Source organism: Perca fluviatilis, chromosome 18 (assembly GCF_010015445.1).
Source record: "Perca fluviatilis chromosome 18, GENO_Pfluv_1.0, whole genome shotgun sequence".
Taxonomy (NCBI): Eukaryota; Metazoa; Chordata; class Actinopteri; order Perciformes; family Percidae; genus Perca; species Perca fluviatilis.
Genome location: NC_053129.1, coordinates 30,435,114 through 30,462,128, shown reverse-complemented (window position 1 = coordinate 30,462,128; position 27,015 = coordinate 30,435,114). Strand labels below are relative to the sequence as shown.

Here is a 27,015-nt window from a genome sequence, read left to right as displayed (position 1 = left end):
TAATCCATTTGAATTCATAATTCTGTTGTAAAAATGTACATAGGAAGTCTAATATGTTGTTTTACACGTTGTGTGGTTTTGAATGAGCTTTCAGCCTTAAGTGTCTCTTTATTATAAGGGAGAATGATATAGTCTGCAAATAAATGAAGTGCTTTATAATAACTAATGCATTGTGTTTTGTATAACTGCTTTGTATTTTACAGGTCATTTTCTTCACTATTATTTCTTTAATTCTGTCTAAGTGAATTATTCAGGATACAGAATGTAACTCTGTCCTTACTGTTACTGTCCAGCAAAGATAGAACCTGTCATTGTTTATTTCTGGGGTCCTGCTGCACTCCAGATGGTTTCTGGTTGAAATTTCTGGCACATTCCCAATTCCCAATTCAAATCTAAATTTTTCAATATAGAGTATACTTTGTGTTGGTTTAACATAAAAAGATGAACAAATGATATGGACATCTTCAAGGGACGGTTATTGGGCGTTTTCCTTTCAAACTCTGCTCACACCTGCTGAGTTGGCTGTACATCATTCACACAACAAATGATTTACTCTTTTACAAAGTTATCATCAGTGGTGGAATGTAACGAAGTACATTTACTCAAGTACTGTACTCAAGTCCGAATGTTGAGGTACTTGTACTTTTACTTGAGTCTTTTCTTTTCATGTCACTTTCTACTTCTACTCTGCTACATTTCAGAGAGAAATATTGTACTTTTTACTCTTCTACTTTCATCTGACAGCTTTAGTTACTAGTTTTGAGTACTTTTACTGTTAATACTTTAAGTACATTTTCCTTAAATAATTTTACTTATGTAATATTTTCAATGCAGGACTTTTACTTTTGTATCACAATATTTTTACAGTGTGGTATTAGTACCTGTACTTAAAGGTGGTTTAGGATAGGTTACAATATTTTTTGTCTCGTTTTGTTTGAAAATACTTCGAACGTCAACAAGAAGTGATGTCACCCAACATCGCTTAGAGCACCTTTAAGTAAAGCATATGAATACTTCTTCCACCCCCTGGGACCCCCCCTGACTGATTATCGGTCCCCCCCTGTGCCACCCCACTTAAACAAATCCTGGAGTCCCCCCTGTCTGAGAGCCTTATCTGGTCCTCATCATCAGAGGGTAAAACCTGCAGAGCTCTGCTGCTGATGTTAACCACATTCTCACCAAAACACTTCCCCTTCAGTTCTTAGAAAATACCACTAAGCTGCAAAGAGCAACCAACAAACCACTAAAACATCATCATTTTCCCTGTATGGGCGTATTGCACCGGGGGCGTCAGGTGTCAAATCCTGGTGGGCGAGCAGTTTGACCTATTTCTGCATTTATGTGTCGTCACCATGAAGCCTTTGCTTTGTATTTTAAGGACATCGTTGCACGATCGCGTTTGCAACTTAACTTCCTCCGAACTTTTTTCAAGACGTCATAAACATCATTGTCACAAATGTACTTTAGAACTAAGTATTAGATGAAAAAAAACTGTGTGGAAATGTATGGGGAATCCTGTTAAATCTAATATCTTCGTCTATCTAAAAAATCAGCTCATAGTAATGTTTCTAATGTTTCATACAGCAAGGTAAGTCATGCACTTTTCATTCACTTAGCTCAACTTTCAAATGTATTGAGAATTAGTTATTAAAATGCAAATACCCCTGTGGACAGAGAGTGGGAACAACCATGGCACCCCTTTCCAAAGGCATTCTATTAATGCAGGTTGTGAGTATAGACAGGAAGTGTTTGACTCTGAAACAGCACTATAGAAGTGACACGTGTTGTGTTGTGGTTTTGGAGGCTGGGTGAGTAGAGACGATCACTGTCAACTCCCACAACTCAGATCTCAGCTGATACTCTACAGGTTTATTAATAACTTTGACCTCAAGCTTCTCTTGTTGAACTTGTTGAACTTTTGTCTTTTATCTCCACACTGAACCACATCTGGCTTTTTGGCTGTTTAGATATCTACATGAAATTCAAAAAGAGGAAAAGTTGATCTTTCTACGTGAATTCAACAACTGACAGAATGAGAAAAAAAGATTCAGCCACTATAAGGAAGTGGCACTTACGCAAAAGGGGAAGTAAACGCTGTATCTCTCCTAAAGAAGTCAGAAACGTTGACAGTTGAGGGCGAGAGAACAAGAGAGAGAGACGGAGAGGTACGATGGCTGAATTCAGACGGATTCAAATAACTTTATTTGTGATTCTGCTGCTTCCGTTTACAGGTAAGGACCCAAAACACATACATGACTAAAAGAAATGTTAATGATAGTATTTGAATAACTTACATTGATTTAAGTGAGACGGCCAAGTTTGCTGTTTGTTTTGAACATGGTGTGTCGAGTGGATTACTGTGCTGATCTTTGTTGTTTTTTGTAATAATCATCCTCAAACATAACCTAACTATAAACATAAAGGCCAAATTCTTATCTCAGTTATTTTTCTTCTAATCTTCAACAGCAGTAGCTGGACAAAAAACCCTCTCCATCACTGTCAGAGCTGGAGATGAAGTCACTCTGCCTTGTGAAAATGTGATAATTCAGGACAACTGTAGCAGCACCACTTGGCTTTCTAGTCATAAAGGGGAAGCAGCAGTAGCGCTGATAGAGCTTGGACAGATTAAAGATGAGATTCTCAAAGCTAAATCAGACAGACTGAGTGTTAAAGAGAAATGTTCTCTGGTTATAAAGAATGTCACAGAGGAGGATGTTAGTCGTTACACCTGCAGACAGTTCAACAAATCAGGAGGACCACAACAAGGTCCAGATGCTGTGGTATTTCTGTCTGTCGTCAACAGTGAGTATTTACATCATAATGTTTACTAACTGTCTTGTTAGAACAATATACTGAAAAATGGCAATAATTATGATTACAGTGATGAAGTTAATTTTACTCTTGTTGTCTTTCTCTCTCAATATCTCCATCTTCACCAGTGGTAGAACAGAAGAACACTGATGATACAGTCACCTTGATCTGCTCTGTGTTGACTGATGCTGGGTGTGAACACTCAGTGAAGTGGCTGTATGAGGGGAATGAGACTGATGTGGAGATAACACCTCTTACCTGTTCAGCCAGTGTGACATTTCCTCCTCATCTTAATCAGAAGTTACTGAAGTGTAAGGTGACAGATAAGAAGAATGGAAACACGCTGCTGTGTAATGTCGGCCCCCAGTCTTCTTGTAAGAAAACAGGTAGAGTTGGTTTTATTTGATGTATTTTAACTTTTAAGATGATTATTTCTTGTTCATTCTCTTCAGATAGTAAATATGAAGTATTTTAACACCATTTGTTGTGTTTTGTTGTTTTATAACAAAATCAAAAGAAAGCACAACAGTGGGAACAGATAACACACCAAAGAATGACACTCCAACAGGTAGTTACTTAACATCACTCTCTCTCTCTCTCTCTCTTTTTCTCTTAGTCTCTTCAGATAGTATGTAAGAGTATTTTAACACCATTTGTTGTGTTTTGTTGTTTCATAACAACATCAAAAGAAAGTACAACAGTGGGAACAGATAACACTTCAAAGAATGACACTCCAACAAGACCAGGTAGTTACTTAACATCATGCTCGAATATTAAATTAAAATTATGTATTGTTTAGTCTCGTCAGACAGTAAACGTGAGGTATTTTATCACCATTTGTTGTGTTTTATTATTTCATATATTCCAAACAATCAAAAGGAAGCACAACAGAGGGAAAAGACAATACATTGTCTGCAAATGATACTCCATCAATACAAGGTAGTATCTCTCTCTCTCTCTCTCTCTCTCTCTCTCTCTCTGTCTCTCTCGCTCTCTCTCTTTCTGCCTCTATCTCTCTCTCTCTCTCTCAATTCAAATTGCTTTATTGGCATGAATGTCAGATATAACAATCAAACCTTGCCTTGCTGCTGGTATTCTTTAATCCCTCGAAATGTGGTGTAGAAAAAATTTGAGATAAAAGCAAGCATTTATATTTTGAAGGCTTTCATTAGAGGTTGGTGAATTTTCTCAAACAACAATCAAGACGATGTAGCAACGGGTTCATTAGATGGTTAAATTGTTTAAAGATACAATTATGAACGACATTCAAAGTAAGATTCATTTGATGTAGACATGATGTGAGGTGTGTTAACTAAGAGATGCAGATTTGTACCAACAGAAACAGATTTACTTCCAAAGTATGTTTCAAAACGTTTACAAAAAGCACATATAGTAATATTTTAGTTGTTATTTTTAACCGAACATGAAGCTTTAACCAAAATTATTTTAATCTCCTTCCAGATTGGTGGCTGTACATCATTGTTCCTGTGGGAGTAACAGCACTCTTAGCAGCAATCATCATTGTGGTAGTCATCAGACGGAAGAAAACTAAAAGTGAGAACAATCACAGATTCATCTTTTTTAACAAAAGGGTTTTAATAAACCGGGAATTTCACCGTGGAAGCTAAAGTCAACTCTCTTTTGTCTTTCCAGGTAACAAAACGCAGACAAATGAAAACATTGTGAGTTTTAAACCTTAATAATTATATTATAGTTATGACTAAAAACAGTGTTTGTGGTAGTTCTTCAGTTTGCTTTGTTGTATTGACATAAACCAGTTGCAGCAGCAAAGGTCTCCAAAATGACCTTGCAATCCAATATCAAATTTAGAATTTAGAGGGACATTCGGGGGAAAATCAGAAGAAGTAGATGTTTACAGCATAGCACACAGTATATAATATAATAAGAATCAATAGATGTGTATGGAAAACCTTAACTAGTCTGTGTTTGTCCAGAGACTGAGTTTGAACCCTGCAGAGACTCAGTCTGCTCCAGAAATCAGTCAGGACATGGTGAGATCACACACACACACACACACACACACACACAGTACAGAGTTACACCCACTGTTACTGGCCTTTAATTGTTGTGAGATCACACACACACACACACACACACGCGCGCACGCACACGCACACACATACACGCACACACACATACACACACACATACACACACGCGCCACACACACACACACACACACACACACACACACACACACACACACACACACACAATACAGAGTTACACCCACTGTTACAGGACTATTATTGTTCCCCAAAATGAGATACAGTTAAAAAGCTCTAAATGTCCAACTTCCCTCTCTCAGAGAAAAAGAGAAGTCACATTCTGCAGCTAAACTACAACGCCCAACATGTTACTGAGCAGCCATGATGTTTTCTTCTCTGTGCAGGCTGATCCTGAAGGTGGAGTTTTCTACGCCTCCATCAGCCACACCAAGAAGAGCAGCAGTAGAGCTCAGGTCAGCTGTCTGATTGGTTATAGTGATGATGTTACTGAATCAAGAGGCTACAGCCATGTGAGCGGCTCTGTGAAGCTGCACAGTGCAGCTCTGAGCTGATTGCATCATGCAGCATGCTAACCACATCCCAGGCACGGCGTTATGGGTGAGCCTGACGGGCCTAGGCCCACCCACTTTTCAACAGGCCCACCCAAAACATTTCCTCAAAAAACATGAATTAATTAATATATTATAATTTGGTGAAGAATTATTAAAAATCGGCAAATAATCTCATAATTTGTGCTAAAATTGTCTAAATGTTTAGTTTTCAAAAACAATTTAAAAAAAACTGGTCATGTCTATTTTTATGTTTCTGCGCAAGTTCAGCAGACAGTGAGGTTCGGATCGGATGTAGCTTGTAGGTATGCTAGGCTAGCTCCCAGTGATCTGAGAGTGTGAAAATCATTTCCAGTAAAGGACAATGTTGCAACAGTCGTTGTTTAGGTACCTTAAACGTGCACGAGCGGTCTCAGAGTCATCGCTGCAACCAGGAGATGAAGGAGAGCTGAGATCCACAACGCCTAGCACATCTTTGTCTCGGCCACCGCGAATTGCTATTTGCTTAGCGACCAGCGGCCAGCCGCGTTAGCGCGACCAGCGCCGGTGCTAGTGCCTTTGCCTGCCTCGCGAGTGGATGATATAGCCCCTATGGATATAGCCCTGTGGATCGGTCTTCCGTGGATGAGCCCGCAACTCAACCAGTGCTAAAGTATCCGGTCACTTCTTCTGCTGAGTTTAATTGTGTAGGACCGCCAGATGATAACAGTAAGGTAGGCTACTCTGCCTGTATTGTATTATGTCGTTATATGAGATATATGGATTAAAATAATCAATTCATAACCCGCTACAGAAGCTGCAGGCGCAGTTCTATTTCTATAACAGCTTGTTACTGTTGTCAAGTTGTTGTTCCCTCATGGTTTTCTCTTGTTATGGCCAATAATGCTTTAGGGCTATTAATGCGATTTATTTATTTTTGTTAAACATGTTGTAACATGAATCATCACACTAAAGTAAGGAAATAACTTGAGTCTTGTTTTACATGACAGATGACGTTGTCAATGAACATGTTCTGTGACCGAGTATTGATTGAAACTGTCGGGCAGTGTTGTTGATCTGTATATTGTTGAAAACTTAAAACAGTTGAAAAGAATTGTGAAATATTCGGCCTCATGTTATACGAGCAGAACTAAACTATGTTTTGGGGAAATATTAGATTCCTGACCACTTTTACAGTCTATAGGCCTTAGGTTAGGAGAGATGCGCTATAGCACAGCCAGGTATGGTGCGTAATGGAGATTCCAAAGCGCTCTTCTTTTGGGCAACGAAGGAGAAGCGACGCGGTTCGTCGAAAATAAATGAGTATGTTTTAATTAAATTATGTAAGCACATATAATATATATAATATAACAGTAGCCTATATTAGCCAGTCATTTGTATTAGGTTAAACAGGGATTTGATAACGTTTTTAATTTAAGGCCCACCCACAATTGGTCTGGCCCATCCAAAACTGCAATCCTGGCGCCGTGCCTGCTACATCCATGTGGCTAACGTGCTGATGCTAAACAACTGTAATCTTTGACAGTGCCACTATCTTAGATCAGAATCTTAGCATGCTAACATTTGGTAATGGATCTTTTTCACAGCAGACATTTTGACTTGTCATAGTAGGAAAAGCACAGCTGAGATTGATAACCTTAACGATGGCTCAGTTCCATCAAGTGTCCCAGTAAGTTATTTCAGTGAGTCAGCATGTACAATACCAGGGCCTCTCCTAAGTGGAATGCAGCCATCATTAATGGTTTTGAATACACCTGTGTTTTTCCTACTATGACATGTCAACATGTCTGCCGTTAAAAAGGTCTATAGGCATTAATCAAAAAGTACAGCTGAGGCTGATGTTAAAAAGTTTTACAAGTATTGAAATTAACATTTCTATTACTAGTCTATATCCACGACGTTCCACTTCAGGAATTGCTCCGGTGCCACCTGAAATTCCGCCGCATGTCCTTCTTTTTCGGCCGGACGTCAGTTCCTTCAGCTTTCTTTGTATTGTGATTCTAAACGGTATCCGGTGGATTTGTGAGGACTCTGGTTAACTGCTCCTCAGATCTCTGCAGGGTAAATCCAGACAGCTAGCTAGACTATCTGTCCAGTCTGAGTTTTCTGTTGCACGACTAAAAAACCTTTAAACGTACACATGTTCCATCAAAACAAGCTCCTTCCCGAGGTTATTTTACAGCGGATCTGTGGCTCTGTCCGGTGCTTAGCGCCGCCTAAGACGATTGTGATTGGTTCAAAGAAATGCCAATAAACCAGAGCACGTTTTACTCCCATCCTGGAATGCTCTGTGGACTAGCCAACAGCAACAGCAACAAAATAAGCATTCTTAAAAGTGCTCTAAGCGATTGTGTGTGACGTTACTTCTTGTTGACGTTCAAAGTATTGTCAAACAAAATGGAGGCTATCTCGCCCCTCCCTCCTCCTCATCCCTTCTGTGCTTCCTGAAACAGTCATGAAAGTGTATTGTGGAAGTAGCCTTCGTGCTAACGCTGCTGCGGTGATGGCTCAACCAACTCCTTCTTGTCGGTTATTGGCTGGAACAGTGTTTGCTATGTTTGGTGGTGCTCTTGAGTCCTGTACTACGAATCAAGATCAACATGTCCTGGATTAATTTCAGTTACCCAGCTTCACTAACCCTAACAACCGCGGTCCCGCATAACCTGTATCACGACGCTGGTTATCAACTAGTTCAGTCAACCCAGGGTTTCCCAATCCAGCGGCGCACACGTTCACATAAAAGAGGCGGTGTTTGCACAGCACGACCAATCGCAAACATCTACCAGAGCCGCATGTTTTATATAAGAAGAGAAAATTATAATTCCACATAAATATGAAGAACACAGACTCGGTTTTGTAGGCAAAACGCAATACAGTCGCTGCTTCCTAAAACCGGAAGGAAAGCTGGCAAAAAAAATAAATAGCCGACGCTGTAGATGTTTAAATCACAATGCTTATCAATATCACTTCCCCATCAGTCAGGACCAAGTTCTGACCATAATTACACTTGTGCTTTTCATAAACTGCCGTTGCTTTAGCCTGTTATTCCAGTGGTAAGCGATCGTGAGAGCAAATAAAAAATATAAAAACATAATTCAAACTGGTGTGCGTATTGGCGACACACGGCTCAAGAAGCCGACAAATAGCCGATATGTAATTCCCTCCCATTACAATCTATATCTTTGATAAAAATACCCATCAGGAAATGTTAACGGGGTTGTCAGTCTCTAAATGTTTTAACTTTTATAAGTGCAGCCCTCTCTCTCTCTCTCTCTCTCTCTCTCTCTCTGCACCGAGCTCCGCCTGGTCTTCTAAGAACGGTGACGCCGTTATCAATCGAGTATTGATTGGTCAGTAGGCGGTGCTTTTACACCGGTTGATCTCTGATCTCCAACTTAACCTGCTCCCGACCATGTTAGGTGTTCAGCATAAGTTACCATGGCGATTTGACCCGGTAACAACTGATCCACCGTCGTGGTACAGAAAACCTTGGGATGAACCTGAAGTTACCTCGTTAATGCCAAATCTTGCTTCGTAGTACAGGCCTCTGGTGCTGGTTGGCGCAGTTTGTTTTTGTTCCCGTTTGTGGAGCCTGGGCTGTCTATAGAGACTTTTTTTACAGTGTGTTCAGGAGACAGGCAGCTAGCAGATAGTAAGGAGATGTTTGCTGTATGTGACAAAAAATGTTGTAGCCTATAAAAAACTTGTGACATCGCTTATAGCACCTTTAAGGAGGCATGCAGAGAAACAGGAAGCAGCAAGACATAAACAGTTTCCACATTCAGTACACATAGACAGGGACGTAGCACAAAATTTTGAGCCCTGCAGTAAGGCATTTTCTATGGGCCCCTGCCCGCATCCACAGCTATTCATTCTAGCATATTTTCTGGGTCCTCAGTCCCATTTTTCCCCCCAGTCCAACATCCCTGCACGTAGACATGCAACAAGCAAGCAACAAAACACAGCAGCATCATGTCCTGCTGTGTCATTCATGTGTTGTGCTGTTTCCCTCTCTTTCCCCAGGCTCGGGGTAAAGATGCTGATGCTGATGATGATGCAGTGACCTACAGCACCGTGAAAGCTCCTCTTCCTTCTGCTGCTGCTGCAGCCTCTGCTGATGTCAGCGACCTCTACGCCACCATCAACAAACCAAACCAATAAGACAGCACGGTGTAGTTACAGCTCATAGCATTACAGGTATTTGCACTGATAGTTAATAACAAAGACCAGGGGTCTCATTTTAAATGTGGCGTACACACAAAACGGGGCTGCAAATGTGCTTACGCCACTTCCCACGCAAAGTTTGTGATTTATAAAAAACTAACTTGACGGGAGAATGGGTGCCTGCCGTTTTGGACGTATTATTAATACATGTAGTTATAGATCAGGTTTCTCTACACTGTGCAAGAACAGGCCAAAATTATAATTCAATTTGAAGCAATTCCTGAACGTCTGAGAAGTTTTGGGCTTTTTCTCAGCCAGTCGTCATGATTCAGTGTAACAACTGCCAATGTCATTCATATACTGATCAGCATTCACGAGGTGCTTTGCATTGACTATTTATGGTTAAAAATGGGCGTGTACAGGGCGGGATAAGAAGCTGATCCACGTACGCACACTTGTAGGTAATCTCTGATTTATAAAGGGAACATTGCTTACAGGTGTGCGTACACACGGGTTTTTGAATCAGACTTTGTTTTGGCGTACGCCATTTTGGGCTTTTGGGCGTACATACACTTATAGTAAGGATCCTACACACAGTTTTATAAATGAGACCCCAAGTCTGTTTTTATTCCGGGAGTGCCTTTTACTAAAAATACTAAAACCTTGTAGCTAAACTTCATCTGGTTGTTGACAAGATTAACATGATTTGATATGATGAAGGACTGGATTAGGTTGTATTATATGATGTTTGAAAATGTATTAGTATCAATATAAAAACAAACCCACTGGAATAATACAGTGGTAGTTTTGCATTTCAGGTCTTACATGAGCATATGATCAAGTTTTCTTTTTGTTACAAATATGTTTATGATCATTTCAATGTTTATTGCTGTAAAATGCCTTTCTGTCCAGAAGAGGGAGTAATAGATTAACTAGTATCACAATGTGAAACGTATACGTAAGAACCTGACATTCACATGACTGGTTTCTTAAATGAATGAGAATATGTATATATGTATAATACTGTATATAATATATTTTTCTTTGTAAACTTGCTGTCAGGCACTTTATTAAATGGGTGCTAGAATGCAAAATCGATTTTACCTTGTCATAGTTGGATAACGACAGTTCGGTGGGTAAATAGGACATGCATAGAAGCTCAAAAATCCCATTGACACCCCTTTACTAAGAAAATCTCATATTTTGAAACTGCTGCTGAAAAAGGGCGAATCTCAACAAAGCTAGAAGTTGACGTAAGCATCCCAAGACCTGTACCTTTGTCACGCCCAAGGGTTTATTAAGAGAACAGTCACGCCCCAACATTTACATAGGCTACACAACTGACCTGAGATCAGGTAGTCTTCTGAATCTTGGTCGCGCAGATCTCTGCTATTACATTATGCGAGAAATCAACTATGTAAAGCTCAAATATGGGCCGTTTCACGAAAATGTATGGCTAATTGCAAATTTTGTCCGACTGTGTGTCGGAGTTCAGCGGCCGGTGCTGCCTGGGATGCTACATCGCCGCCCTGCCTGTCCTTCACAGACCCCGGCCTGCTGTGAGCTCGATTGAGCCGGTGCCCTGACAGAGCTCTATGGCCTGCAGGTCGCTATTCTCCCTCCCCTCTTCCTGCTAAATGGCCGGTGTGTGTGACTGAGAGCGTGGTCAGCGAGCTTGTTACACCCGCAATCTCTTACCGCAGGTTCCAGTTAATCTTATAATGGATATGTGTGTTGAGTTATTTAAACAAACGATCGGGGAAATAAACGCCTCTTGTCCGCGAGTCTCATTGATAGAGCCGGCGGTGAGCTGGAGTCCATCAATGAGAGCTAGCTAGCCTCCTCCTAACGAGACTTCTGAAATTCACGAAAAATGCATTGGAAAAAACGTGCCCCGGTAGCTCAGTAATCCACAAAGGGTGACTTTGCCCTGGGTATGGAGCCCAGCAGGCTGCCACTTTCTAGTCAGACTGTGTGGAGCTCCTAAAGTCCGACACGTCTTACCAAATTTGCAATTAGCCATCAATTTTCGTAAAACGGCCCATATTTGAGCTTTATATAGTTGATTTCTCACATAAAAAAGTCTCAGAAGTGAATTTGATAACGAAACATTGCAGTGTCTGGAATATGAGATTCTGTTGCGTCTCTAATGTGTGTATGGGGATTCGCTCAACCAATCAGTGCGCAGCTCATCAAAATATTCATGAGCATACCATATTTGGAAGAAAAGCTCTTGTTACAAAAAGGGCCAAAACACAGGGATGCATAAGGGCCAATAGAATATCAACCAGACCATTTTCAGCCCAACCAATGTTACATACCCCATTAGGAAACCTTAAGGAACAGTGTGAAATACCCTATATAATCATTCTATCACCCCTTTAAAGGAACACACCAACTTATTGGGACTTTAGCTTATTCACCGTGTCCCCCAGAGTTAGATAAGTCCATACATACCCTTCTCATCGTGTCGTATCTCTGTCTAGTATGTATATGGTTAGAAGATGGCTGTTTCTCATGTGACCTCGTTATTTGTACACGCTGTGACTATACAAATCACAACATGTAAACAGGAAAATGTTGCCGTTATTTTGTCACTTATTGGGAGCAGTAGGCTAGATGGAGCCGGTTACCTCCAGGATCTGTGCTAAGCTAGGTTAGATGGAGCAGGTTACCTTTAGGATCTGTGCTAAGCTAGGCTAGATGGAGCAGGTTACCTCCAGGATCTGTGCTAAGCTAAGCTAGATGGAGCAGGTTACCTCCAGGATCTGTGCTAAGCTAGGCTAGATGGAGCAGGTTACCTCCAGGATCTGTGCTCCACCCAAGTAGCAGAAGTAGCAGTGCTTCGCCTTTCTGAGAATATAGTTCCCAGTATGTATATGGTTAGAAGATGGCTGTTTCTCATGTGACCTCGTTATTTGTACACGCTGTGACTATACAAATCACAACATGTAAACAGGAAAATGTTGCCGTTATTTTGTCACTTATTGGGAGAAGTAGGCTAGATGGAGCAGGTTACCTCCAGGATCTGTGCTAAGCTAGGCTAGCGGTGGGTGCGTCAGACAGAGTTACGACACGCACGAAGATGAGAAGGGTATTATCTAACTCTGGGGGATACAGTGAATAAGCTAAAGTCCCAATATGTGGGTGTGTTCCTTTAACTTTATTGATTGATGTACGTTTTCCTGTGTAACCTGAAAGCTCTCAGGGTTTCTGGCTCAGTAGTCTATATCCTCGATGTTCCACTTCTGGGATTGCTCCGTTGTCGCAGGAAATCCCACCGGATGCATGTCTTTTCGCCGATGTCCGTTACCTTCCGCTTTCTTTGTGTTATAATTTTAAACTCCGGTGGATTTTTGAGGACTATGGTTAACTGCTCCTCAGATCTCTGCAGGGTAAATCCAGACAGCTAGCTAGACTATCTGTCCAATCTGAGTTTTCTGGTGCGCAACAAAAACAACTTTTGAACGTACACATGTTCCATCAAAACAATTTAAAGAGGGATCAGTCATGTCATGAAGGATCTTGTGCATATTATTGAGCTTTTATTGTATCATTGTTTATTACTGTTTTCTTCTGCTGTATGAATTTCCTTGTCAGGTTTTTAGAGATTACATGAATAAATAAAAAATGTCAGTGTTTTGAGTTTTTACTGAAGTAAGTTTTTACCCCTGCCCCCCTCCCTCCCCCTGATTGATTATTGGTCCCCCCTGTGGAACCTCAGTGCCTGAGAGCCTTATCTGGTCATCATCATCAGAGGGTAAAACCTGCAGAGCTCTGCTGCTGATGTTAACCACATTCTCACCAAAACACTTCCTCTTCAGTTCTTAGAAAATACCACTAAGTTGCAAAGAGCAACCAACAAACCACTAAACTATCATAATTTTCCCTGTATGGGCGTATTGTAGGTGTCAAATTTTGGTGTGCGAGCAGTTTGACTAATTTCTGCATTTATGTGTCGTCAATACGAAACTTTTGCTCTGTATTTTAAGGACATCGTTGCACAATTGACCCTCTCGCATTTGCAACTCAACTTCCTCAGAACGCCTTGTTTTTTTAAAGGTCCCATGACATGGTGCTCTTTGGATACTTTTATATAGACCTTAGTGGTCCCCTAATACTGTATCTGAAGTCTCTTTTATATAGGCCTTAGTGGTCCCCTAATACTGTATCTGAAGTCTCTTTTATATACACCTTAGTGGTCCCCTAATACTGTATCTGAAGTCTCTTTTATATAGACCTTAGTAGTCCCCTAATACTGTATCTGAAGTCTCTTTTATATAGACCTTAGTGGTCCCCTAATACTGTATCTGAAGTCTCTTTTATATAGACCTTAGTGGTCCCCTAATACTGTATCTGAAGCTTCTTTTATATAGGCCTTAGTGGTCCCCTAATACTGTATCTGAAGTCTCTTTTATATAGACCTTAGTGGTCCCCTAATACTGTATCTGAAGTCTCTTTTATATAGGCCTTAGTGGTCCCCTAATACTGTATCTGAAGTCTCTTTTATATAGACCTTAGTGGTCCCCTAATACTGTATCTGAAGTCTCTTTTATATAGACCTTAGTGGTCCCCTAATACTGTATCTGAAGTCTCTTTTATATAGGCCTTAGTGGTCCCCTAATACTGTATTTGAAGTCTCTTTTATATAGACCTTAGTGGTCCCCTAATACTGTATCTGAAGTCTCTTTTATATAGGCCTTAGTGGTCCCCTGATACTGTATCTGAAGTCTCTTTTATATAGACCTTAGTGGTCCCCTAATACTGTATCTGAAGCTTCTTTTATATAGGCCTTAGTGGTCCCCTAATACTGTATCTGAAGTCTCTTTTATATAGACCTTAGTGGTCCCCTAATACTGTATCTGAAGTCTCTTTTATATAGACCTTAGTGGTCCCCTAATACTGTATTTGAAGTCTCTTTTATATAGACCTTAGTGGTCCCCTAATACTGTATCTGAAGTCTCTTTTATATAGGCCTTAGTGGTCCCCTGATACTGTATCTGAAGTCTCTTTCCCGAAATTAAACCTTGGTGCAGAATTACAGCCACTAGAGCCAGTCCCACAATGAGCTTTCCTTAGTATGTGCCATTTCTGTGTCTGAGGAGGAGAGAGGGGGGGGGGGGGCAAGGTGGAGGGTGGGGGTATGGCCTTGACCAACTGCCACTTTGCTCGTTTGAAATTCTCTGGGCGGGCAAAGCCGAGAAAGGGGAGGTAACCTTGCTCCTTATGACATCATAAGGAGAAGATTCCAGATCGGCCCATCTGAGCTTTCATTTTCTCAAAGGCAGAGCAGGATACCCAGGGCTCGGTTTACACCTATCACCATTTCTAGCTACTGGGGGACCATAGGCAGGCTGGGGGAACTCATATTAATGTTAAAAAACTCATAAAGTGACATTTTCATGCCATGGGACCTTTAAGGCATCATAAACATCATTGTCACAAATGTAACTGAGAAGCAAGTATTAGATGAAAGAAGACTGTGTGGAAATGTATGGGGAATCCTGTGAAATCTAATATCTTCGTCTATCAAAAAAATCAGCTCATATTAATGTTTCTAATGTTTCATACAGCAAGGTAAGTCGTGCACTTTTCATTCACTTACAGTAGCTCAACTTTCAAATGTATTGAGAATTAGTTATTAAAATGCAAATACCCCTGTGGACAGAGAGTGAGAACAACCATGGCACCCCTTTCCTAAAGGCATTCTATTAATGCAGGTTGTGGGTGTAGACAGGAAGTGTTTGACTCTGAATCAGCACTATAGAAGGTTTATTAATAACTTTGACCTCAAGCTTCTCTTGTTGAACTCGTTGAACTTGTGTCTTTTATCTCCACACTGAACCACATCTGGCTTTTGGGCTGTTTAGATATCTACATGAAATTCAAAAAGAGGAAAAGTTGATCTTTGTACGTGAATTCAACAACTGACAGAATGAGAAAAAAAGATTCAGCCACTATAAGGAAGTGACACTTATGCAAAGGGGGAAGTAAACGCTGTATCTCTCTTAAAGAAGTCAGTGTTGCCAAGTCCGCTTCTTATAAGCGACTTTGGGCTTGTTTTTCTGTAAAGTCGCTTACAAATATTGGTAGTCGCGGGTCGTGGTTTTTTTGGGCTCATTTCTAAAGTGTAGTTGCTTATTTGGGCTTGCTCCATAATGAGTTGTCAAGCAGATCTTTTCTATATAATATTTAAACGTAGGAGTTTGTCTTGCCTGTTCCTTCTGTCCCTCCTCTTTCCCCATACACACAGGAGACAGCAGAGTTTGTTCCCACCCACATCCTGCTTCTAATTGGCTCTGACCCAGATGGCAACGAGTACTAGCCAATCAGAGGCAGAGTAGGGCAATCTGTTTTTTTTCTGTTTAGAAAAACGTCAGTGAGTGATTAGAAAGATAATGGTGGTGTTAATCTTCATATATATGAGGCTAAAGTGTTAGAAGTCTTAAGAAAAAATGTTTTAGACCAAGCCTCATCTTCACCTGTTCAAATGGTTTGGACCATAGACTGGAATGGTTTTTAAACCAGTTTAGTTTATTTAAGTCTTTTCTAACTCACTCATTTGTTTATCAGAGCAGGAGCCACTTTATTGCTGCACACTAAGATTATCAATAATTCCTCCTGTTTCTGGGTTCTAGTTATTTAAAAATGAATGTGTAAATAGAGGTCTTTAAGTACTGGACATTTTGGATTTTAATTTTTTTTAACTGTTTCTTTTTTTTACATTACTATTTTCTTTGGATGTTGTATTGTATTTACATGTTCAAAATACAAAAAATAAATAAAAAAATAAAAAATGGGATCTTCTGCAGTCCCTGCCATAAGAAATAACGAATTTGTGAATTCAGGAGGATATTTATTTGTGTGTGCAAATTTTAATTATCAGAGGTTTACTGTGTATATAATGTACTTGGTACATCAGTCTATATTTGATATCCAATCAGTTTTCTAATGTTAAATAATGTTAAAAGGTGGTTTAACTAACTCTTGTGATTATTGTCCTGAAGCCCTGGGAGGGGGAGAAAAATAAATAAACTATTGTGTGTACAGTTTTGCAAAACTGCGCACAGTTTACCAATCTGTTAACATGGATGTAAATTGACAATCTGTTTAAAATCCGTCCCCACGGATTGTAAAACGGTGCATACAGATTTATTTATTGTTCTCTTCCCGGAACCTAGGGGGGGCTCCGTAGAAAAAGTCGCTTGTTTTGGGCTTGTTTTCACAGGCCTCTGGTTCCTTATTTGTCTCGCAAGATCTGGCAACACTGAAAGAAGTCAGAAACGTTGACAGTCGAGGGCGAGAGAACAAGAGAGAGAGACGGAGAGGCACGATGGCTGAATTCAGACGGATTCAAATAACTTTATTTGGGATTCTGCTGCTTCAGTTTACAGGTAAGGACCTAAAACACATACATGACTAAAAGAAATGTTAATGATAGTTATTTGAATAACTTACATTGATTTAAATGAGACGACCAAGTTTGCTGTTTGTTTTCAACATGGTGTGTCGAGTGGATTTCTGTATAAAGGGCATTTGCTGATCTTTGTTGTTTAATAATCATCCTCAAACATAGCCTAAATATAAACATAAAGGCCAAATTCTTATCTCAGTTAGTTTTCTAATTTATTTTTTCTAATCTTCAACAGCAGTAGCTGGACAAAACCCCCTCTCCTTCACGGTCAGAGCTGGAGATGAAGTCACTCTGCCTTGTGAAAATCGGATAATTCAGGACAACTGTAGTAGCACCACTTGGCTTTCTAGTCATAAAGGGGAAGCAGCAGTAGCGCTGATAGAGCATGGAAGGATTAAAGCTGTGATTCTCAAAGCTAAATCAGACAGACTGAGTGTTACAAAGAGCTGTTCTCTGGTTATAAAGAATGTCACACGTGATGATGTTAGTCGTTACACCTGCAGACAGTTCCACAAATCAGGAGGACCACAACAAGGTCCAGAGTCTGTGGTTCATCTGTCTGTCGTCGACAGTGAGTATTTACATAATGTTTTCAAACTGTCTTGTTAGAACAATATACTGAAAAATGACAATAATTACAGTGATGAAGTTTATTGGTAGAGCAGCATGTTACAGCGGCTACCCGTTGTGAACCCCATTTTTTTTTATATATATATATATTCCGCTGCTGCTCATGGCACTCGCACTGCAACTGCAATCGGCTGCGTGCAGGTGGACTTTTATTAACCACGCCCACAGACAGGTGGCTCGCGGTGTTAATCACAAATTAAATGAAGTTTGCTCAACAACAAAAAAGGGGGGAAACATCATCACCTTTCCAGAGGCCTGTACTACGAAGCAAGATCAACCAGCCCTGGATCTCTTTCAGTTATCCGGCTTCACCTAACCTAACAACCGCGGTCCCGCATAACCTGTATCACGACGCTGGTTATCAACTAGTTCAGTCAACTCAGGGTTTCCCAATCCAGCGGCGCGCGCGTTCACATAAAAGAGGCGGTGTTTGCGCGCCACGACCAATGGCAAACATCTACCAGATCCGCATGTTTTATATAAGAAGAGCAAATTACAATTCTACATAAATATGAAGAACACAGACTCGGTTTTACAGGGAAAACGCAGTACAGTCGCTGCTTCCTAAAACAGGAAGGAAAGCTGGCAAAAAAAAAAGCCGACGCTGTAGATGTTTAAATCACAACTCCAATATCACTTCCCCATCAGTCAGGACCAAGATCTGACCATAATTACACTTGTTCTTTCCATAAACTGTCGTTGCTTTAGCCTGTTATTCCAGTTGCAACCCTGACAGTGGGAAGCGATCGTGAGAGCAAATCAAAAATAAATATAAAAACATAATTTAAACCGATGCATTGGCAACACACGGCTCAAGAATCCAATATGTAATTCCCTCCCATTAAAATATATATATTTCATAAAAATACCCATCAGGGAATGTTAACGGGGTTGTCGGTCTCTAAATGTTTTAACTTTTATGAGCGCACTCTTCCCCCGTCTCTCTCTCTCTCTCTCTCTCTCTCTCTCTCTCTCTCTCTCTCTCTCTCTCTCTCTCTCTCTCTCTCTCTCTCTGCACCGAGCTCCGCCTGATGTTCTATAAGAACGGTGATGCCGTTATCAATCGAGTAGGCCTATTGATTGGTCAGTAGGCGGTGCTTTTACACCGGTTGATCTCTGATCTCCAACATAACCTGCTCCCGACCAGCATGAGTTACCACGGCGATTGAACCCGGTATCAAGTGATCCACCTTCGTCATAAAGAAAACCCTGGGTTGAACCTGAAGTTGGCTCGTTAACCCCAAATCTTGCTTCATAGTCCAGGCCTCTGGCCTCATAATGAAAGCATGTTTACCTTAGTAAAAGTGCCAAACAGCACCATTACCTTGTTCTAGTTCTGCCTGCAGAGCCTGGTAAAAAGAAGTAGGTTTGGAAATTTGTGTTACTTGTGCTTATTTATTTTTATGTATTATTATTTTATGGATTTTATTTTTTAAGTACTTGAATTTACCTGGATTATTTTAATTTAAGCTATTTTGTAATTAATTAATTTGCATTTATTTTATTGATTGGATGAACTATAATTTGCCTAAAGATGATTATTTAGTATTTTTGTCCGTCTGATTGAATGCTTATGTTAAAAAATAAATCAGACGTTACTCAACAGTTACTCAGTACTTGAGTAGTTTTTTCACCGAGTACTTTTTTACTCTTACTCAAGTAATTATTTGGATGACTACTTTTTACTTTTACTTGAGTCATATTATTCTGAAGTAACAGTACTTTTACTTGAGTACAATTTTTGGCTACTCTACCCACCTCTGATCAGTGCCCAGAAAGAATCTTAGTTTGCCCAAGTCCTTCATTTTAAACCTTGCTGTAAGCATGTCCTTCGTAACCTTCATAGCTTTTTCACCGCTTGCTGCAATTATTAAGTCATCGACCCAAATCACTATGATCACCTTCTCATGTTCTCCTTGCCTTCTGTAAACACAGTGGTCGGCCTGGTTTTGCAGGTACTTGTTTTCTGTCAGATACTCATGTAACAACTTGTTCCAATTTATGCCCGATTGTTTTAGCCCATATAATGACCTCTCTAGCTTGCACACCAACTCTCTGTCTGTGTGAGATTTTAACTTGTACCCTTCCGGCTGTTCCATGTAAATCTCACAGTCAATGGGTGCATTTAAATAGTCTTCACGTCCATTTGGTGTAAAATCAGGTCTTCCTGTGCTGCTTTCTGCATTAAAACTCTGACACTAGTCACGTTAGCAGTAGGGGAAAATGTCTCCTCATAATCCACACCTATCTTTTGACTGTACCCCTTTGCAACATATCGAGCCTTGTACTGCTCAGATCCATCAACATTGGGTTTAATAGCATACACCCATCTACCCCCCCACTGCTTTCTTACCCTCTGGCAAGTCGGTCTTCATCCGTTGCTTTGACCCACTCTCTTGATTTATCGGAGGTTACAGCTTCTGTAAATGAAACGGGTATGTTACACGTCACTCGATAGCAGTAATCTATGTTACTCTGGACTTGATCAGCCTCCTCCTCAGACATACATTTAGACACATTGCAATCCGTGTATCTGTCTGGCCTTCTCCTCTCTCTAGAAGGGTATCGGCTGGACCCAGGCTCACACTTGACCTCAGCTGTCTGTGGTTGGTGGTGGCTCCCTTCAAGTTCATGTTCTACTGCAACACGGTGATCTGGACTTCTGGACCTGTGCTGGATGAAGTCATCATCCTCAGATGTAAAACTAGTCTGTGTCGTTCTACACCTGACTTGGCTACGAACTTTACCAGTCTGTGCTTCTGCACTTTCTTAATGACAGGAAAGTAAACAATGTATGCAGGACTGTTTTTGTCGTAACCGATAAAAACACACTTTTCACACCTCGGATCAAGTTTTCGATGGTGTCTTCGTGTCGTTTTATTAAAACCCCTATTCCTAACCACTGCAGCAGTCTGGACTGCATACGTCCACAGTTGTTTTGGCAAACTACTTTCAATTAGCATGCACTTTGCCATGTCAAAAAGTGTGCGCCAAAACGTCTGGTACCCTTTTCCTGCGAATTCAGTACCATTATCAGATCTGATGCATTTCACCTTGCCAACAACTCATAACTCTTTTCATCTCCATCAAACAGGAGCCGCGACCAGCAGCTCCTGTTTGTGGCGGCTCGTATCAGCAGCCCATCCGCTCATGGTGCTAACAGCATGCTAATCATCACCGTTACACCGGTGGAAACATGCTCTAAAACGGTCTCTGGGTTTCTCTGTGCCCATAACCTGTTGGCAGAGCAGCATATTACAGCGGCTACACGTTGTGAACCCCATTTACTTAGCACCGAACATGGAGGAAAAAGGAAGAGACAAAAGATGTTTAGCTGCTTCTCATGGCACTCGCACTGCAACTGCAATCGGCTGCGTGCAGGTGGACTTTTATTAAAGATAGGTAAGATTGTGAAGATCCAGGACTTTGCCAACAAATTTGAACATCCACAACTTCTCAGTCCCTCCCCCCTTTCTGCTGCAGCCCAAACTGTCTCCTAAGCCCCTCCCACACAAGGGAGTTTGACAGAACTGCCGGCATGTCAGACAACATTTTCAATAACTAAACACCAACACAACGTTAACTTTACTCACCAACAGTAAAACGATGCTAACTAGCAGGCTAGCGTTAGCCATTTCAGCATCATATCAGACCGACCACTGTGCAAACATTACTATTATCCTCACCAACGTAGCTTTGTGGACTTTTGACTACTAATAACAAAGTGAAAGATAAATCATTCATGGTAATTATGTTACCTGTCGAGAAGAAATGTGGCTACATCTGCATCGTTCTTCAGATGTTTAAAATCACGCCACCTCTGAAAAGCCACTCCAATATTCACCTGAGTTTTGGAAAACTTTTCTGCAGCTCGTGCGCAGGGAAGGGGGAGGGGAGAACGCTATATATGCGTGTGCCTGAGCAGTGATTGACAAGCAGATAGACACCCCCCATGGCCCTGATTGGAGAAAATCAACCGGGAGCGGTGGAATTTTGCCAATCGCACTACAGGCTGTAGGTGGTGCCAGAGGAGCTGGATTGTTTTTTATATTACATAATTCATGTAGTTCTACTGGAACATAGGGTCAGTTTCAGTAAATATGACAGAAAGTTTTATAAGACTTACCTACTGCATCTTTAACCACGGCCACAGACAGGTGGCTCGTGGTGTTGATCACAAATTAAATCACAAATGAAGTTTGCTCAACATTAAATGAAAACACAAATGAACATTCAATAATTGAGAGCAACATTTAACAAAGTTAATTTAACTATTGTTGTCTTTCTCTCTCAATATCTCCATCTTCACCAGTGGAAGAACAGAAGAACACTGATGATACAGTCACCTTGTTCTGCTCTATGTTGACTGATGCTGGGTGTGAACACTCAGTGAAGTGGCTGTATGAGGGGAATGAGAATGTCGTGGAGATAACACCTCTTACCTGTTCAGCCAGTGTGTCATTTCCTCCTCATCTTAATCAGAAGTTACTGAAGTGTAACGTGACAGATAAGAAGAATGGAAACACGCTGCTGTGTAATGTCGGCCCCCAGTCTTCTTGTAAGAAACCAGGTATAGTTGGTTTTATTTGATATATTTTAACTTTTAAGATGATTATTATTTATTGGTTAGTTTCTTCAGATAGTAAATATGAAGTATTTCATCACCATTTGTTGTGTTTTGTTATTTCATATCTTCAAAACAATCAAAAGGAAGCACAACAGAAGGAAAAGACAATACATTGTCTGCAGATGACACTCTATCAAAACAAGGTAGTCTCTCTCTCTCTCTCTCTCTCTCTCTCTCTCTCTCTCTCTCTCTCTCTCTCTCTCTCTCTCTCTCTCTCCTCAGTAGTGAAGCCAGGTATGTTTTTTCAAATTTTTGGAAAAATATTTGGTTCTTAAGCCTTCATATTTGGGACATGTACATAGGTAATGTAATGCTGTTTGGATATCCTGGTGGCAGTGTGTAGAGACTCGTTCCTCTCTTGGTCTCCACGCTTTTAAATGTCGACCTCTTTCAATTTCCAGCTCATGGTCATTGACTCTGTATTTTGTTAAAATTCGTATTTCTTTTGGATTTTTTGTTTTGAGATATTTGGCCAATTTGATATATCTATTCAGGGATTGATAACAGAGGAGTTTGTGTTGTATTTTATTTTCATTTTGCCGTTGTTCTGTACACTCGTCTTTTAATTTAGTTTCAAATCTTTTGATTGAAGACTGAGGATTGTGTCTGTGGTGGCTCTGAGGCTCAGTGTACCTGTCTCTCTCTCTACCTGTCTGTCTACTACTGACTGTATTTAGCTCAGTGTACCTGTGAGCCAGCTGGTCGAGGGGGTGGACATCTGAACACTGTTGGTTACTCAGGAGAGCTTTGTATGCCATGGAATTTTTATCAGCTTGATTTAAATGCTGCCAAAATTTAATTGACCCTTTTGGATTTTAATGTTCAGAGGGAATATACCGAGTTCTGCTCTGCATGCATAGTTTGGGGTGTTTGGGCAAACCTTTAGAATCATTGTACAGAATTCCAATTGTAATTTTTCAGTGGGAGTTTTATCCCAGTTTTTAAATTCCTGTTTTGAAATCGGGCCCCAAACTTCGCCTCCATAAAGCATTATTGGTGTTATCAGAAAATTGTAGATTTTTAGCCAAATTCTTGCGGGGATATTTGTTTTTCCAAATTTGCATTTGATTCCATACAAAGCTCTCCGAGCTTTATTACATAGTGTGTTTATGTTCTCTCTCTCTCTCTCTCTCTCTCTCTCTCTCTCTCTCTCTCTCTCTCTCTCTCTCTCTCTCTCTCTCTTTTCTCTCTCGATCCTTATGAAGCCTGAAGTATGAATGTCAAATATTTGAAATATCCTCTTATCTACACGTCTCAAACCTTGCATTGCTGCTAGTATTTTTTAATCCCTCGTAATGTCGAATAGAAAAAAAATTACAGATAAAAGCAAGCATTTTTTTGAAGGCTTTCATTAGAGGTTGGTGAATTTTCTCAAACCATAATCAAGACGATGTCGCTACGGGTTCATTAGATGGTTAAATTGCTTAAACGTCCAATTTCACTTTATTAGGTTTTTTAACATTAATATGCGTTCCCCCAACATGCCTACGGTCCCCCAGTGGCTAGAAATGGTGATAGGTGTAAACCGAGCCCTGGGTATCCTGCTCTGCCTTTGAGAAAATGAAAGCTCAGATGGGCCGATCTGGAATCTTCTCCTTATGAGGTCATAAGGAGCAAGGTTACCTCCCCTTTCTCTGCTTTGCCCGCACAGAGAATTTGGCCCACCCATGAGAGAGAGAGAGACATCATGCAGTTGGTCAAGGCCACACCCCCACCCTCCACCTTGCCTCCCCCCCCCTCTCTCTTCCTCAGACACAGAAATGGCACATACTAAGGAAAGCTCATTGTGGGACTGGCTCTAGTGGCTGTAATTCTGCAACAAGGCTGAATTTCGGGAAAGAGACTTCAGATACAGTATTAGGGGACCACTAAGGCCTATATAAAAGAGACTTCAGATACAGTATTAGGGGACCACTAAGGCCTATATAAAAGAGACTTCAGATACAGTATTAGGGGACCACTAAGGTCTATATAAAAGAGACTTCAGATACAGTATTAGGGGACCACTAAGGTCTATATAAAAGAGACTTCAGATACAGTATTAGGGGACCACTAAGGTCTATATAAAAGAGACTTCAGATACAGTATTAGGGGACCACTAAGGTCTATATAAAAGCATCCAAAGAGTACCATGTCATGGGACCTTTTTAAAGATACAATTATGAACGAGATTCAAAGTAAGATTCATTTGATGTAGACATGATGTGAGGTGTGTTAACTAAGAGATACAGATTTGTACCAACAGAAACAGATTTACTTCCAAAGTATGTTTCAAAACATTTACAAAAAGCACATATAGTAAAATTTTAGTTGTTATTTTTAACCGAACATGAAGCTGTAACTAAAATTATTTTATTCTCCTTCCAGATTGGTTGGTGTACATCATTGTGGCTGTGGGAGTAACAGCACTCTTAGCAGCAATCATCATTGTGGTAGTCATCAGACGGAAGAAAACTAAAAGTGAGAACAATCACAGATTCATCTTTTTTAACAAAAGGGTTTTAATAAACCGGGAATTTCACCGTGGAAGCTAAAGTCAACTCTCTTTTGTGTTTCCAGGTAACAACATTCAGAGGAATGAAAACATTGTGAGTTTTAAACCTTTTATAATCATATTTTTATATAGTTATGACTTTTAAAAACATTGTGGTAGTTCTTCAGTTTACTGTGTTGTATCGACATAAACCAGTTGCAGCAGCAAAGGTCTCCAAAATGACCTTGCAATCCAATATCAAATTTAGAATTTAGCTTGAGAGGGACATTTGGGGTAAAAAATCAGAAGAAGTAGATGTTCATTTAAAGCATAGCACACAGTATATAATATAATATATAATAACTATAATAAGTATCAATAGATGTGTATGGAAAACCTTAACTAGTCTGTGTTTGTCCAGGGACTGAGTTTGAACCCTGCAGAGACTCAGTCTGCTCCAGAAATCAGTCAGGACATGGTGAGATCTCACACACACACACACACACACACACACACACACACACACACACACACACACACACACACACACACACACACACACAAACAGAGTACAGAGTTACACCCACTGTTACAGGCCTATAATTTTTCCCCAAAATGAGATGTAGTTAAAAAGCTCTAAATGTCCAACTTCCCTCTCTCAGAGAAAAAGAGAAGTCACATTCTGCAGCTAAACTACAACCCCCAACATGTTACTGAGCAGCCATGATGTTTTCTTCTCTGTGCAGGCTGATCCTGAAGGTGGAGTTTTCTACGCCTCCGTCAGCCACACCAAGAAGAGCAGCAGTAGAGCTCAGGTCAGCTGTTTGATTGGTTATAGTGATGATGTTAGTGAATGAAGAGGCTACAGCCATGTGAGCCGCTCTGTGAAGCTGCACAGTGCAGCTTTAAGCTGATTGCATCATGCAGCATGCTAACCACATCCATGATGCTAACGTGCTGATGCTAAGCAAGTGTAATCTTTGACAAGGCCACTATCTTAGATCAGAACCTTAGCATGCTAACATTTGGTAATATGCATTAATCACAAAGTACAGCTGAGGCTGATGTTAAAAAGTTTTACAAAAGTTTTATTGAAATTAACATTTTTCACCAGAATATTTCTAAAGGAACAATGTTACCAATCATCCTGAGGGGGATCTAAGTCGAAAGGCAACACATCCAATAATTATTGAGACATTTCACTTAAAACCAAAAATGGATTGCTAATCTATATCCACGACGTTCCACTTCTGGAATTGCTCCGGTGCTGCCGGAAATTCCGCCAGATGTCCCTCTTTTTCGGCCGGACATCAGTTACCTTCAGCTTTCTTTGTGTTGTGATTTTAAACTCACTTATACGGGAACACGTACTAATAATCAACATTTCTGTAAATGTGCCAGTGTTAGCCAGCCGGCTAATTTTTCAACTAGTCCTTAGGCTAGATGTTTTGAGACTAGAGTAGCAGGAAACAGCAAGACATACTATTAGTACGGGTTAACATTTACAGACAACAAGACAACAAGACGCCAGAAAGACAGCAACAGCAACAACATAAGCATTCTTAAGAAGGCATACAGAGGAACAGGAAGCAGCAAGATATCAACAGTTTCCACATTCAGTACACGTAGCCATGCAACAAGCAAGCAACCAAACACAGCTGCGTCACGTCCTGCTGTGTTATTCATGTGTTGTGCTGTTTCCCTCTCTTTCCCCAGGCTCGGGGTAAAGATGCTGATGCTGATGATGATGCAGTGACCTACAGCACCGTGAAAGCTCCTCTTCCTTCTGCTGCTGCTGCAGCCTCTGCTGATGTCAGCGACCTCTACGCCACCATCAACAAATCAAACAAATAAGACAGCACGGTGTAGTTACAGCTCATAGCATTACAGGTATTTACATTGATAGTTACTAAAAAGACCAAGGGCCCTGTCTTGGACCCTGAGCAGCGCAGCGCAAAGCCCGACGCAAGTGTCTTTGCTAGTTTAAGACCGACGCAGTTATCAATTTTCCGTCCAGCGCCCACGTTGTTTAAATAGCAAATGCACCTGCGCCCATCTGTGCACCCATGGGCCTGCTAGTCTTACAGGGAGGTGTGTTCAGGTGCATTCTTGGCGTATTGCTATCTTGAGGCAGAGGGAAGTGATCGTGCCATTGACCAACAAAAACCTGTTCTAAAGTCAATAGCGCAGCATTTCATTGTATAACAGCAAATTAGTAAAATGCGCCAAAGCTTATGCACAGCACACGCACACTATGCTTGTTACACACACAGGGACGCAAAAGATTACAAATATAAATATTATAGTGCAAATCCTCC

General features: G+C 40.6%; 2 protein-coding genes across 3 annotated transcripts in view; both read left to right on the top strand.

Moving 5' to 3' along the window:
• Positions 1–27,015, top strand: part of LOC120546885 — a 75,085-nt gene that overhangs the window by 27,293 nt on the left and 20,777 nt on the right. The window lies entirely within an intron of this gene.
• On the top strand, positions 1,875–9,739 carry LOC120546883. 2 transcript variants are annotated; one of them, XM_039782133.1, is made up of 10 exons: positions 1,880–2,231; positions 2,467–2,802; positions 2,940–3,197; positions 3,501–3,557; positions 3,691–3,750; positions 4,273–4,365; positions 4,465–4,493; positions 4,767–4,823; positions 5,225–5,293; positions 9,413–9,739. In XM_039782133.1, exons 1-10 carry the CDS (start codon positions 2,171–2,173, stop codon positions 9,548–9,550), a joined length of 1,158 nt encoding a protein of 385 aa, XP_039638067.1. In that variant the 5' UTR covers positions 1,880–2,170; the 3' UTR covers positions 9,551–9,739. The 2 variants fall into 2 exon arrangements, with proteins under 2 accessions (XP_039638068.1, XP_039638067.1); XM_039782134.1 differs by lacking the exon at positions 5,225–5,293 and having other exon boundaries at positions 1,875–2,231.

Excerpts from the sequence above, each read along its gene's own strand:
- LOC120546883 (XM_039782133.1), top strand. The coding sequence starts at position 2,171 with ATGGCTGAATTCAGACGGATTCAAATAACTTTATTTGTGATTCTGCTG. Across the intron at positions 4,366-4,464 it reads CAGACGGAAGAAAACTAAAA|GTAACAAAACGCAGACAAAT; the intron begins GTGAGAACAATC and ends TTGTCTTTCCAG. Across the intron at positions 5,294-9,412 it reads AGAGCAGCAGTAGAGCTCAG|GCTCGGGGTAAAGATGCTGA; the intron begins GTCAGCTGTCTG and ends CTCTTTCCCCAG.